At 31.4% G+C, this 16,756-nt stretch overlaps 1 protein-coding gene across 1 annotated transcript in view; it reads left to right on the forward strand.

Moving 5' to 3' along the window:
* Nucleotides 1–1,043: 1,043 nt before the first annotated feature.
* The window catches only part of LOC129971487 (gamma-aminobutyric acid type B receptor subunit 1-like), a 74,533-nt gene continuing 58,820 nt past the window's right edge, over nt 1,044–16,756 (forward strand). The window contains exons 1-2 of the mRNA XM_056085305.1: nt 1,044–1,400; nt 16,299–16,433. Of these exons, the coding sequence (XP_055941280.1) occupies nt 1,092–1,400; nt 16,299–16,433 (444 nt within the window). The 5' untranslated portion in view covers nt 1,044–1,091. The remainder of the gene's footprint in view (nt 1,401–16,298; nt 16,434–16,756) is intronic.

Below are 16,756 nucleotides of genomic sequence, written 5' to 3' on the forward strand. Positions count from 1 at the left end.
AAATATATATATATATATATATATAAAATATGAAAAAAAGTATATTTTTATAAAGTTGTATGTATGGTATACTATACAAAATGGACATAAGGGTTAAAATTCAATAGATCAAAAATAGACTTTTTTTTTTCTTCACTCCACTCTAGTGCTCAAGAAAATATTTTCACTTGTAGGAAATATAGCTTTTCTTAATTATAAAATTAGAACTACATTGTGAGCATACACTGAATTATTAATATCACTGATTAAAGAAGGGACAATTTTTGCACATGTTTGCCCGTAGTGTCATTTCTAATGGTTTTAAGAACGAACACTTATCGTTCTAAAAAAAATTTGTTTTACATCTTTGATATAAATTATTAGAATGTAATATGATAATTTTTAAATATTAGTCATGCTTCCTGAAATTTTTTTAAAAACGAACTGAAATTCTTGCCATTTTAATCCCGTCTTCTTTTTACATTTTTTGAGGTTATTATGGAAATGTTTCTCTCTAATTTGCAACAGGAACGAACGAAACACCTTTATTTGTTGATTGTCTATTATTTGTTTTACCAATGAATTCATAAAATTTTTTACACCAATTTGCAGCCGATTCGCTTTCTATTCTTCACTGATTTGGCAAAATCGCCGAATTTGGAAACAAAAATAACAAATATTAATATATATAAAAAACACTCATGTGGATTTATTATTATGATTCTGGAAATATTTTCTTGAAGAGAGCTTTATCTTCAAGAAATCAAAATTTGGATAAAATTGGCTCTAGGTCTGCTATGAAGAGGATTTTAAATAACGTTTTACATATGCATGTTAATTGATGTATCATTCCATTTACAGAAAACATGGCGATTTATAAATATTATCATGTTAAAAGTATTTCTTATTCATTCTTTTGTAATAAAATTTTCGACTCTTCACATATCATTTTTGCTAATCGCCCATGGCTGACAGAACTTGCCAACATGGCGATCCATTTGGCGAGATCTCCTGGCGCTTCGACAACCCTTGTCCTATCCGGCCGATCCAGAAAGAGAGACGGCGGAGATGAGTGAGGTCCTGGCGTCTCGAAATGGCCTCGCTCGTCCGCGATGCGAGAGTGCCGTCTGTTAAGTGATGCAGGGCTGATTGACCACCGCACAATGCTCGCAACGTGCCTTCTGCTGCTGACCCTGCGGTCGGCCGGGGGTGTTGTGCCTTTGAGGGTGCAGCCCGAGACCGCAGTGCAGAAGCAGGAGAAGGATCTGTACATCGGTGCAATCTTTCCCATCAACGGCACTGGCGGCTGGCTGGGGGGCCAGGGGTGCCTACCTGCTGCCCTCATGGCCCTGGAGGATGTAAATGCTGTGCCCAATTTGCTGCCCGGGTACAGGATGAAGATGCCCTACAATGACAGCCAGGTGAGCAGACCCATCTCTGTACACTGGATGATTGAAATAATGTTGATATCATCCTTAGTAAACTCCGATTTACTGTCGTCAGAAAAGGATTGATTAATGGGAGATCCTCTGCTTTGGTTGATGATATTTTTTCACAAAGATTATTCAATACTTCTCTTGCATAATAGTAGCCATCCACAGCATGATGTGCTGTGTGGTGAATCGTATAGTTTACTTAATCATGAGAGAGAAGACTAAGATTTCGGTAAATGTGCTTCTGAAATATAATTAAAATCAAACACGATGGTTGGTTCATTAATTTAAAGTTATTTTTGAGTGATTAATAACATCTCTGCATAGTTTTGAAATAATTCCTCAAATGCATTCTTTATGTGATCATGTTATTTTGAAATTTCTGTGCATATAAAAAAAGGAAAAGAAGAAAAAAAAAAATCTAAAAGATATTTTTTTAAAAATATTTATTTACTTTATTTTAAAAAAGTAATTGTATTAATGATGTTGAGATTCTAAAATACTCTGGAGTTTTCGTTTCAAAAACAGAGAATTATAAAACAGCGAAATGTCGATTTCAAATCATTTTCGCTGTGATGATAAATGCGTTTTGTCTTTTCCAGCCAGGATTGTTATTCACAAAATAAAGCCCTTCCCCCCTCTCAAACAAATTTAAAACAGAATCGCAAAACAGAAATACATTTATATTGATGGAATCTATAAAAAGGAATTATAAATCTCCGACATTCTGTTTATAACTCTTTACACAAGAAAATAAAAATCCAATTATGTATATAGAAAAGAACGTATTTTAGAAAAGTTTAAACACGTAAGTTTTCTTTTACTCATTTTTAACTAAAACTGAAAGTTGGTATGGTCATTATTTCTACCTTAATTATTATCTTTTATCTGATATTTATTTCTAATGCATATTTTATTTTTATTTTCAGTGATTTATTTATTATTATAATAAACTTATTGACAATTTTTCAAATTAAAATAGAGTTATAGGAGGGAGAAAAAAATTATCACGTTTGTATCATTAGGTTTGAATGGCGAATTCATTTCTCTGCTATTTATCCTGTGTAGATGGAAAAGGATATGTATGGAAGGGGGGAGGGGAGATATTCTGCATCACGCTTATTTGCATATTATTACTTTTCCAGTTTTTCTTCGTTTCTTTTGTCAACCGTGAAAGTATAGTGGTATCTCTTTAATGACTTATTATTACAGGAAAAATGGAAATCTTGACTAAAGTCACGAATCAATTGAATTTTTAAGAGGTATTTTGGAATTAAAAGCGTCCTTTGATTTTTTGAATTAAATACTAATGATCTTTCAAATATATGACATCAACGTACTCACATTACCATCTGTTTTATATCAAATTATTACTCCTTCCTATTTTCAAATAAACTAGAGATTTTTTTAATTAATTCTTACGCGGCTATTCTATTTTATTTTCATATGATCACTGTAGATGTATTAGATGAAACATTAAATGCTACAGTGCGAAGAATTTTTCTTCGGTCAGTGGCATCTATAAAAATAGGTGGGCAGTAAATAATGTAAATAATAAATGCGCTTCAGCCAGTGGTACATCGGCAAATTTCCAACCAGTTGTTTAGGAGAAAACCCCAATTTATATCCAACTGAATTAATTCATTATTTTAAGTTAGATTAATAGTATATAAAATTTAAATTGAAGCTTTTACAAAGATATTCCAAAACCAAAATATAACGCGTTTGTTTCCCTTAACCTGTTGTTTAACCGGTTAAGGCTGTTTCAAAACGCTTTAATATTGTCAAAACAAATGTATTTTAACGTGGTCAGTTTCAATTCGATAGTTTGAATGTCCACCATTTAATGGAAAATTTCACAGGATGATTCCCTTTTAAAATTATTTGACGATCGCATGCAAATAAAAGATAACTCCTTTATCCTCTCCCGTATCCATCCACATTCATATTTGCATAAAAGTTTTACAGCTAGCTAAAGCTAAAAAAATATGGCGGCGGTCGTCTTATCTATTTCATTTCGTTTCCGTAAGTATAAAATTATTCTAATTTCATTTTCTTAATGCCGTGCGCTGTGGAGAGCACCAGAATATCCTTTCAACGAGTCGAGCGGAGGGCAAGTGTCAGAGCCATTAATCTATTCAATTATCTTTCTGGAAAGAGCGCTTCTTATAACCTCGTTTTGAGTCTCTGGAGTGTTGAGCACAGCTACTGACTTAAAAGACAAACGGAAAAAGAAAAAAAGTCATAATGTCTTTAATCAATTTAAAAACCTATTTTTTTTTTTTTTTTTTAATTTATACCGAATCTGTATTTATTCGTTTGCTTCTTTTAGTCCCATTGCGATGACGAAATCGGATGTATTTTTAAAAAAATGTTCGCCAAATATGCTTATAAACAATAAATAATATTTTCAATTAAAAAGTTAAAGGCAAGGAGTTTTAGAAAATGATTTAAAGAAATAGATTTCTTATGAATTCATACTTAATTTTCTTTTATTTTGTTAATTGTGTTCGATATTCATTTCTTATTTAGTGATGAAATTCCATTCTTCTCTCAGTACTATCATATGTTTCTGTTTTCTTTCCCTTATTTTCAAGACATCATCCGAACTTTGACTCAAACCTAGAGCATCCATTTTAGACGACTTACAAGTTTACTTTAAGAGATCTTCAGAAGAAGGGATTTTGTTGTAAAGTTCTGTACAATAGTTGTTGGAGGAAGCTTCTAGTTATTTCTCGTCGTCCGTGAGGATTTTAGCAACACGATAATGAAACAATACATTTTTTTGTTTTGTTAATAATACATTTACGTATGCAACTGCAATACGTTATTATTTTCTTTTAATCGTTCATATTTTTAAAAAAAGTTTAGCAAATTTTTTCAGGAACAATAAATAAATCAAATTGCACAATAAATAGTATTCCTTAAAAAAATTATTCGGATATCAAGAACAGCGGAACAATAATTCCTTTGAAGGGCTTATGCGCATAACGACATAAGCTAATTTTTGCTCATCGTGGGCGCGCACATTGTATGAAATAAGTCCTTAAAACGGTTTTCTTTAAACAAACGCCTTCGCTGATCTTTCTATAAACTCTCTTTATACAAACGTTTGCCAGAAGTGAAAATAAGGAATGAATTCAACTTCAAAATTCTGAAATAAAGCTTTATATTGCTGAATGACGGAAGGTGCTGCAATTGAATGATTAATATAAGGGCTGACCAAAATCCAAGGTCACACATGACTTTCTCGTACTCATCGAATGTTGCCAAGAGAGCAGTGGCGTGACAATGACGGGACAGGAAGGACAGATGTCCTGGGTGCCTTTATAAAGGAGCGCAAAATTGAGAAATCAAAAATTTTGCATTTAAGAGAAAAGACTTTTACCTTTTAATTTTTATCCCCCGAATTCTTAAAATAATCCCAATCAAGTGTCAAAAAACATATCATATAAGAGTCCCTTTTGCAATTTGGGAATCAATTCGCGATAGCTTCCTCAAAATAAAATAAATTGTTTCAGGTTACAGAGACCTGCGAAATGGAAAACTTGTCAAGGTCCTTTCAAAGATTTGTCTCTCAACGGGGATGAAGAGTATACTTAACCCTCCTAAAATGCCAAAGAGACGATAATATGTTGATTATATTCACAGATTGTCTTACAATAATATACATGGAGATGAAATGTGGAATGATTCCTCCATCGAATAAATATCGATTGAAGCCCATAGCAAATGGTGAAGAAGAAAGTGTTTTCAACGAAATACTTTTGCTATGGGCTTCAATCAAGCTATCAATAATTAGAGATTAAAAAACTTAGGACATATAATATTTTCATCATTATTCATATTTGCGATTTTTTTCACTACTTTAAGAAATTTGCATACATTTTATTTAAAGTATCAATGGAATGAACTTTTGCTTTATCTTTTTCTGATGCAACAAATTTTCATTTAACATCTTTTTGAATTTCTTCTTTAAGCTTTTTATAATTGTTTAAAATAATAATGTATCAAATGTTTTGAGATAATTCACCGAAATTTTATTAAAAGCTTTTGAAATGGCATTATAAAATTCGTTTTAAAGCATTTTTGTGATACTTCCTTATAATACCTTTTCGATGAAAGAGCCTGTTTATTAAGTAAATCGTGTATTGATGATTCTGCAGAAGCATATTTTTTTAGTGCAAGTTAATTCATAACACTTTAATACTTTTGTTTTTAACACATTAATCTATTAAATATTGATATTTAATATATATATATATATTTACATACCGGTTAATTAGTCATATAGTACATACTCTAGCAAGAATAAAAATTGGTATAAGATCAACAATAGATTATTTTTTTCATAAAGTTATATAAGCACAGAAAATCCAACTGATTTTTAGTTGCATTTCATCTCCCTAAAATTATAATTGAAATTTTAAAAAAATGGGTGTAAAAAATAAATTCTTAGAAGCTAATACAAAATTTCAAAACTGAAATTTTACTATTGTTTCAACTATGCCCGTAACTGGAAAGATAAATAATACATTTTTAATAGAGTAAGAAATTGCCATGAATAGAAGTAAATTTAAAAAAAATCAAATATTGTCACCATGTAAAAGCGTAGCGGTAGCTTGATGGCACGATCTGAGTTTTGAGAATGAAGAGTCCCGGGTTCGAAATGTTATTTCACTGATTTTCTGCGCATATAAATCTAATGCATGCTTCATCTTGATGTCTTCCACCCTCCTTCTGCTGATATAGAAAGACAATATCAGAGCTCGGATGCCATTCTCGCTCTCTAACCGCAGTTAAAAACGCCAGTACAGTACAGTATAATTCTTGTGCTGCGTCTTAACAGAAGGTAATTTAGATAAACCAAAGAATGTTGCATTTCCAATCAAGTTACCAACCTTTTCTTTCAAAACAGTTTTTTTTTTATTTTATTTTTCGCTGTAAATCATCGGTAATCAGTATTATTTATGCATTGAAATTTAAGCTATCTGATAATTTTTGACTTACTTTAGAAACAACTAAAGAAACATTTTAAATATTCTCTTTTAAAATATATTTATGGCTGGATTTCTGGAATTAATTGCTTGTCAAAACAATTTTTTAATGAATGCAATCTTGACTAGCGTTCTTGAAATTCGCTACTTAAGTCATCATTCGTTAAGAATTCTTTTCCCTGACGAGAAAGAAATAAAATGAAATGAAGAAGTATGCCCTTTTAAATGTGACAGTAATGAGTTCATTCAGTATCGTTCTCTTCTTCTCAATCTATACATGATTTCCCTCCCTTGCAAACACAATAGATTCTTCTTAATTTCTCGTTAACAACTGGATTCAACCTCTTGGAAAGATATGACGGCTTATTTTATCTTATGAGATAATTCTTCATATTGAAGATGTATTTTACTTATCAGTTTTTAACATAATTTACCATTATCATTTCTTTATTATCTCTGTCTCTAATAAGTAATAGAACACTGTGCGTCGGTGGGTGTTTATTGGTGCTCCGCCCGTTGCATCCAGATTCCCATGCTGACCTCATTTAGCCAAAGGTTCTAAAATTTGATACGGGTTGACGCATATTTTGGAGGATAAAAATGTGCAATTTTGAGTGAATTTTTCAAAAATATAAATCATAACTAAAAAGTATCGGTAATAACATTCTAGAATCTCACTACATAAAAATAACTTTTTCACCGCCCTAAAATTCTTTTCAACGATTTCCATTTAACTGTGCAATATTTGCTATAATTTTAATATATTTTTTAAATATCTTTAGATGTATCTTACGGCAAATATTTTTAACTATTATAATGAAATTAACTATTATAATGTTTTTCGTTGCAATAAATATTTCATCTTCGATTTTCTTTTATTGTTGACAACCAAAATATGAACATTCCACTTATTTTTTCCATAATAAATACTAACAATTATTTTAAAGTATTCGTTTGAAAATTTTTGAACTTTTTTTTAAATTTTAATAACAATTAAGATGTCACTTCATAAGTAAGCATGAAAATATTTTATCCAATTTTTAACACTACAGCCCTTTCATTTAATTAAATATATAAAATATATTATCGTATTTAGTTTGAACTTCTTTATTTCTTATTTTAGTGCATTTAAATCTTTATTGAATCGCTGAACATGAATTCTCTGACAGTAGCCTTTGGCGATTCATTTGTTCACCAGTTTATGGATGTAACAGGCTGTTAAAATATTGCGGTTACCTTATGGAATGCCTTTTTTTTTTTTTCAAAATTTTAAAAATAGGGAAAATAAAACTTTTTGTTTCTATTTATCGATTAAAAAATATAAATTGAATTGAATCGTACATTTTTTTAAAATTTGAGAATGAAAATTTAAAAAATGTATCGACCGCGAAAAAAAATAGAAATAAATATCCGAAGGAAGCAATTATTTTTTTTTATCTAAATTTTAATACTCACAAAAGCATTCCGTTTAATGCTTTGATGGATATGTTTGAATTTCACCGCAACATTAAAAACATTGCTACAGATTTTGTATCAAATTACTATTTTTATTGAAAATAAAGAAAGTAATTAAACAGAAATGAACCTGTTATCATTAAGAAAGTATTTTTTTTCAGTTTCAGTCGTACGAAAATCCTTTTTTTAAATAGTTTTGGAAGAAAGTAACATCCATTTCCACTGGCGAGTCATGGAGATTAGCTATCTCTATTTAACTACTATAATTTGATTATATATATATATATATATATATATATATATATAAAGTAGTTAAATGGAAGGCTTGATATAGCGTGAAAATGAGCTTAGTACGTTGTTTGCTGTATAGATAGATAGATTGTATTATAGATAGATAGATAGAAATATAACAAAACGTATTCGTTATTATATAAAATAAATTAATTTACTTCATTTTTTATTCTTATATGCTTTATGATCCTTTTTCGACTCATCTAGTGAGTGTTGATGTCAGTTTAATCCATTTCCATTTCTGCTTCAAACTCAAATTTGAGATGTGAGCGACTGATGGAGAGAATTGGATCGGTACAATGAAGAGCATAGACATAAGATTTCAAAAATAGTTGGAGTTTCATCTGTATCAAAATTTGAAATTGAAGAATAATTTATTTAGGGAAATCTAACCAGCTACACACACTATTATGATTTAAATGAAATCTTTCAGTCTCAATGAATCTCGGCAAATCGTTTCAGGCGGCTTGTGCTACCTAAGCTTCAGAATAATTTTGAGAATAAGAATTAAGAATCAGTATCTATGATATATGATATGTTTATTTCTCGCATACGAGGAGTAATGGTAATAGTAAACAAAAAAAAAAAAAAAAAAAAAAAAAAATACGTTTTCAGAATGTTAACAAATGTTCCAGTTATCAAGAATTTTTTTCTTTGTTTTTAAATTGTTATCTATCTATATGTGAATAAAGGCAATAATCCAGAAGCGCATCCATTTAGAATGAAATTATAATCTTAATGCCAATTTTGAATATTCATATTTAACTTTGAATGAAATCCCACAAACGGAAGTCTATCTCTATTTGTATGTGAACACAGTAACTCAGCAACGTTATAAACTAGACAAACCATCCAACAGAAGAGATGTAAAATACGTACTCACTTCTCTTCATTGCATCTTGAAGCTGAAAAGAAAACACTCCACGGCGTGCGAGGAAAACTGTGAATCGTTTTATTTCCGAAAAAGAAGAAAGCGGCTCTCCTTCGGAAGAAAGCAAATGATCAAGTCAAAAACTCTTATGCAGTTAGAACTTTTATTCTTCTGGACCATCCTTAATACGTCCCTTGAGGGCTAACTCAATTTCAATCTTCCCACTCTATTCGGACTCATCCATTTATTTGCAGATGGATATTTTGATCTCTTTCAGAAACAGATATTGCATTGTAACCTCTGAGGCATTTAAAAGGTAATAATAAACAGCTATAAGAAGTATACGCAAAAGTTCTTATAAAATGGATTTCATTTTCAAAATGCGCATTATAAAAGAATAGCAAATCTCTACTACTAATAAAGAGGAGTGGGTGTGTGATGAGGCTTCTCTCTTTCTTTCTCTCTCTGTCTCTACAGGTCAGACCACTTAGCCCAAAGTACCAAATTTGGCACATAGATGCTTTGAAAGATGAAAATATGCATTTTGGAATGATTTTTGTTGAAATTTTAATTAAATTTTTTATTAATTAAAAATTCAACTGAATTTTGGCATTTTCCCGTAGTAGCTTCAGAAAATATTACTAACAAATCTGACACCGTTTCCAAATTTTAAAAAAAATGACTTTTTGATGATATAAATTTTATAATCATGAAAAAAATGTCCTGGATGTCGCTCATTTTTTTCTGTAACTTGCAAAAACAGACTACATAGTATGCTGAAATTCCAGCTGTTTTCCTTTTCCTTCTATTGATATTTAATTGCGTGATTTTCTTCCATTTGGAGGAAAATCACGCAATTTAGGAAGGTTCAAAAAACTTCTGTTTATTATCTGCATAGTTTATGCGACAAACAAAAAAGTGAAATAATCATGTCGCGAAATCTGGAAAACAGATGAGCTGCGTAATTACTTTTTAACAGTGCTCTGATGTCATGGGAAAAATTCATATACGCGATATAAAACTATTTAATAGCACGGCCTACAAGTTGATGGAACCACGGACATCTAAACAATTTAAGTAAAGTGAAACACAGGCAATAGCCCCAACGATCACCAGAGGTGACCAGAATAAGAAAAAGTTTAAATAAAAAACAGCACAAAACATAATAACGCCTTTAATAGCACGCGACACAGAATCGATGCATAAAAGTTCGCTCATCGGAAGAGAGCACCCAGAAGAGAGAGAGACATTTGTGATCTGAAGAAGAACCACTTGCCAAGTAAATCTGGTCAGTCTTTAATTTGCTACTGAGGTCTGATGATGAGGTCGAGGCGAAAGATTCTAGGTTTGAAATCCGATTCTGGTGAATAACTACCGTGTAAATGGGTACTGAATACTCAATTCCATTGGCTCAAATGATCGTCGGCTGAGAGAGAGAGAGAATTGTCGACTCAGGTGTAGTCCTTGTCATTTGATCTCAATTTCTAAATAACAAGCAAAAACAGCATTGTTAAAAATTACTTCTAAATGATACATAAATATAATTACATTAAATTCAATTTGTTGCCAAATAATCTAATTCATTAAGTTCTCGTTCTTCTCTTACAGTATAGAACAGATAATCAGCGCAAGTTCCTAAAACTGTAATTGCAAGATGTCCCAGAGAAAGTGCATGTACTGAATAATTATTAGATGAACAGTTAATAACACATCTAAAACTCACATGATTCTTATAAAATTGTAAATATAGAATCTAATCAGTTGTCGAAAATTTCTTAAATAATTAATACAATATTTTTCAGTTTTTTAAATGAGTTTTTTTTATTAATAACATGACATTTTTTTCCCATGAATACTAACCCTGCGGCAACGGTGAACATTTCGGTTCAGTTAAACTTGTTTTTGTGTGGTAATTAAAAACTGCGCAAAAAAAAAAAAAAAATCATAAATGTCTATAACAAATAATTTTTTACAACATATTAAAGAAATTTTTTCAAGTAGTGGAGAGGGAACAAGTCGAAAAGTCCCGCTATGTCAATGATTTACGAAATAGCGATACAATGCTTTCCAAACAAAATAAATAATTAAACTATATCTAATAACATTTTTAAAAAATTAATTTCTCATTTCAAACATGGTGACAGTTTTAAAATGCACACAATCCAATATCACTCACGATAATCCAAGACCCGATTCTTGCGTTGATGAATTGGTTCGAAATCGCTTTTCTCACTTACACAATATTTCTTTACAGCTTTCATTTGTTGGCCATTTAACGTTTTTTTTTTATTTACTTACTTACTTGTACGCTTTTGTTTGGCTCTTATAGTGGATTCATCTAAATTAACTTCGTTACCAACAGCTGTGGATCCTTCACTATCTGTTAGTCTATTTAATATAATTTTATATGTCTATTAATGTTGTGAATTTAGTTCCTAATGCAATTATCTATCTTTTCTCTTTTATGTTGTGGGGGGAGGCTACAACTATTCGTTTAAAGAGAGTGCTTACGTCTAAAAATAAAATAAAAATCACAGAAACTATATATTGACAGAAAAGTGATCTGTAAAAGGAACCCTTAATGGTCAAAAGATATGTATGTATGCATTTCGAAAGTTCGTAAGGAACTAATGTTACTACCTGGTGTAATATGTATGTACATAATGGAAATAGTTGACACAATATGTACGTATATTAATTACATGCCATATACATTGTGTCAGGACAGAAAACATTATAACGGTGTTTAAATGCCGTTCGCATTTAAATACCGCACAAAACAGAATGACACAAAGAAATCGCATAGAAAAGGACCGCACAAAAACGCGTTTGACCCATATTTAAAAAACTAAAAAAAAAAAATTATACGGACACGATTGTAAAAGAAGAAATGCAAATGTGCTTTGGAATCCCTTATATTTTGGTAATTATTAAATTCGATTTTTAAAAAAAACGCAGTGGTGGATTCTCTAAAAAACCTTGATTCTTGTGCACGCCAAAAGTAAGCAGAACATTCTTAGATCAAATCCTAAATTCAATTTTCTTGTCCGGAATTGTTTTGCACTCCCCCCTTTGGCATCGAAACGCCACCTTCGGGTGGAAAAAGGAGATTGCTTTGCAGCACAGTTTATCGATTGATTCCATTTTCCACCTACCGCTCCACTGAATACAATAATTGCGGCGAATGAACACGAAATACAAATAGAAAGGAAAGTTCGCTATCCATTTCCCTATTGAAAGGAAATTGAAAAAGGGATCTTAAAAAGCGATCGCCCAACAGACTTTGGAGAGCGAAGCTGATAATGGAAGCAAAACAGGCTACTCGGCAAAAGCGAACCAATACATTTTAATGCATGTTAGACCTAAAGAAATGTGTTTCTTTTTTCTTATTTTAATTGATGTGTGTAGAAATATAACGCAATCGATAATAACTTTCTGTGCAAATCTATCAGCCTAACTTCACTCAGAAAAATTGTACCGTTTATTATTATTCTTTTCTTTTCTTTCCTTAATGTATGCGAGAAGAGATACCTTGTGAAGTGGTGCATTGCACATGCAGAGAGAGAGAGTGGACTCACGAAACTAGAGAAACAAAGACATTACGTGAATAATTTCTGAAGGCTTGATAAAGACATTATGTTTGTTTGTTTTTCATTTAGATCAAACGTTGGTATGTTTCTAAAGCGAGACAACTATCCTTTTTTTAGCCTCTTCCTTTCCCCTAGCGAGATTCTAAGCTTTTTCCTTATTAGTAATAAAAGAGGATGTGTGTCTCCGGGTAGCGCATGACAGGGAAGAACATTTGATCTACAGTTATCAAATGTGGCACATATATTCTTTGAATAATGTCCACAATGGAGCGATTATTTTTCGGAATTTTAGTGAACCTAAAGATCATGCCATAACCATGCAAAATGAACGTAACGCCATAGCCATGCAAGATGATGGCGTCATTCGTTCAAAACATCTAAAAAAAATTCACAAAAAATAACTTTTCTAGAAAGATAATAATTTTTTTGATAATGAGAGATGTGTTAATAATAATAACACCCAAAATTCATAAAAATGACATTTTTATTATTACCAACTCAGTTGAAATTTTTTTCATCATTTCGATAAGAAATATTGTTTTTAATAATATTTTTAGGCAATATTTGTAACAATATTTTTCATTGTATGAACGAAATTCCAATCGCTTTCATTGTTCTATTATCACGTATTTTTCTTTTACTGTTCAAAGCTGAAGAATGAAAATTCAGTTCATTTTTTTTTTTTCATAGTCTTTGGCAATTTTATTATAAATTTTTATATTCTTATTTATTACATCCAATTTTTTGTAGAATCTATTAACAAAACTTTTTACTATATTAAACGAGATTTTCGAATTCTAGCTATGCATATAAAATTAATCTTCATAATTAATGATTAGTTATTCTTTATTAATCTAGCAAATCTTTCATTTTCTTATCAGGATAATTATTGATTCTTATAAGAATAACAAGAAAATGAAAGATTCATTCCTTCTAATATGTTGTTAGAAGTGTTCACATGATACAAATAGAATGCGCTGCATGATTTTAAGGCTGGAATGAAAGGCGCAGTTGGATGGGAAGAAATCGAAGTGACCGCATTAGACAATGTGCAGTTAAATATCCGACGCCAGTTGCTTTACTCGCATCATTTGACTTGATTCCATAAAAACCTACTTGTATGCAATAAACAAAACAGGTATAAAGCAACCAAAATAGCCTCAGCTTAAATGTTTATCATAGTTTGATATTTAAATCTACTTTTTTGAGTGATCCGTGAATATGTATCCATTAAAAGTGAGTCTAATGCTGGACTTCATTTTATATAAAGATTCACTCAAGAAAATCCAAACAAATAATAAGTTGCAGAACATAGACAGAGCAGATACTACAAAAAAATATCAACGTCTCATACAAAACTGGAACTAATCATAAGAGATAAAATCATTTAAAAAGTTCGTTTTTTTCTTTTTTTTTTTTTTTTTTTCTTTTTTGCAACTCTACTGCTGACATAGTAATCGGTGAAAAAAAGTATCCAAAAATATCAGCTTATACATAAGAAAATGATATTAAAGACAGCCTTATTCTTGGTGAATCAGTTGAACGCTCAAGCTGATAGAGGAAAGATAATTTATACATTCGTTATTATTTTCTTTAATGGCTAAATAGACTATTTAGGTAAAAATGAAATTCTTTTAATCCAGTTCCCTCTTGTTTTTCCTAGGAATTCAGTTTGAATATATTAGTAGAGTAAAACATAGTCGGCCGGGATAAGCTGGTTGGTAGGGCGTTGGGTTCGCATCCCTTGGGTTGTGGGTTCGAACCCTAAGACTCTCCGTGTACATGGTGGCTGGCGCACTCATAAAGCTGTCGTGACCACAAAGTCCTCCAAGTGAAGACAATACCACTAGAGGTACTGGATAAGAGATGTTCGTTCTCTGATTCAGGTCTAAATTACGATTTGTCGAGGAGTGGATGAAATATAGGATTGAAGTCCGTCCGGTGAAAAGAGCTGTGACACATGAGTAGCTAAGACGTATTCTTAGCCCTAGAAGGAACTGCTGAAACAAGAGACGCTGAAACTCTTCTTAAAATCGCTGACTTTGTCAGCGGGCTTGTCTATGACAAGTGCCATAAGCACAACAACAAAAAAATATAATAGTAATTGTGAAGCCCTTGTTTGCTTATCACCCCAGCAAACCCGAACATGATATCTAGGTCGTGACTGTAGCCATAGACAGTGTATTTCATTGTTTCTGTAACAGAGAGATGTATTTTCATCCTATGTGAAGTTCTTCAATTCTGATTGTCTCTCCTGAATCCATTCTAATATTATGCACAGAAAATGAGATCGGACCAGTGCCCATGACAACAGATAAGATCCCCTTTCTCAGAAATTTACTATTTTCAAGAAAATAGTAAACATAGGCGTTACAACATTCTTCAAAAATAATATAAATGCGTATTTTTCTTCCCAGGCGAGATGCGACATAAATTATATGAAAAATTCGGCATATTTGGACATTAGTACAAAATTAATAAATAAAAGAAAAAATGAGTATCGTTCATTGATTTAATATATAGGTTTCTTGCCTTGATTTTCTGCAGTAGTACTCATTTTTATATCATTTAATGTCTCTAATTATAATAAAAATGAATTTATGTGTATGTGGTGTATTGGCGCTGTACAGACCAGTCCGTTTGATCTAAAGCTACCAAATTTGGTACTTTGGATGATGGGAATGTGCACCTTGAAGCGATATTTTTCAAGTTTGAATCAGATTTGTAATGAATTAAAAATGGAGCTGAGTTTTGGCATTTTTCCACGTTCACTTCCGAAAATATTCTCGCACCAAAAGGCTTTTTAAACCGCTTTAAAATCCAAAAAATGACCTTTCCAATGATGCCAATTTAATTGCTGTAAAATTCTTTAGTCTAAACTTAATTAGCTTTTACATTTTTTAGATATATTTCATAACAATATTTCCATTCATGTGAATGATACCGGAATCGTTTTCATTGTTTCATCAAATATTTGATCGCGTGATTTTCTTCTATTGTTTGAAGGGAAAGAAAGACTCTGTTTAATATTTATTTCACTTAATAAGCGAGTGAAAAAGTAAAGTTACAATGCAGTTGAATTTATAAAATGTATGAATCGCACATACATAATAGCACTACAATGGAAAAAAAAAATTGTCTCTCTTAGCAAAGTTCATATACACAATGAATGGAACATGTGTAATAATATTCGAATTCTAGCTATGCATAAAAAATTAGTTATCATTATTAATTATTAGCTATTCTTTATTAATCTAGGAAATCTTTCATTTTCTTACTAGGATAATTATTGATTCTTATAAGAATAACAAGAAAATTAAATGTATTAAAATAACACGGTTTTAATATCTGGCAATCAAAAATTGAATAGACGAATTTCTTTAGACAATTTAACTGAAATTAAATATAAACTATATCTCTGACGAACCAATTGACCGCCAAAGACGACGAGTATACCATACTTGTTCATGAATCTTCAATGATTTTTTTTTTTTATGAAGGGAGAAAATATATATGAGCAAAGAAATAAATGAACTCATTTTAATAGTGTAAATTTATTTGTGAAATACTTATAAAATGTCGGATGTTTCTAATGAGGGTAACCTCACATTTTAAAATGGTTGTAATAGTACAATAAAAGTGCCATTTCCAGCTCTTGCTGTCACATTTCTTCCTTTTGCAGTGCAACCCGGGTCTCGGAGCCACGGTGATGTACGACCTGCTCTACAACCCTCCGCAGAAGCTAATTCTTCTGGGCGGATGCTCCATCGTCTGCTCCACCATTGCGGAAGCCGCCAAAATGTGGAACCTCGTAGTTGTGAGTATGTGTTGAGATCGCTCCCGCCGCACATTCGCAGGCGCAGAGGGAGGGCACACATGCCTGGGAAATTTCCGCACTGAAATGAAATCAAAAACACTCGTCCGAGCAGTTCATCACGCCTATATATGAATGAAAACACATTGGAATGATGAGATTTATGAAATATCGCACATTTTGTTGCAGCTTTCCTCATGGCACAGGAGCCAAATATAGCCAATCATAAGCAGAATCCTTAATGAAACAGTCTTTAATAAAGCGGCTGCATTCAACTATTTCATTGGTAGGTGGTAGAAAATGGGATGTAAAGCTACAGCTTTGTA

This window comes from Argiope bruennichi, chromosome 6, assembly GCF_947563725.1.
Source record: "Argiope bruennichi chromosome 6, qqArgBrue1.1, whole genome shotgun sequence".
Taxonomy (NCBI): Eukaryota; Metazoa; Arthropoda; class Arachnida; order Araneae; family Araneidae; genus Argiope; species Argiope bruennichi.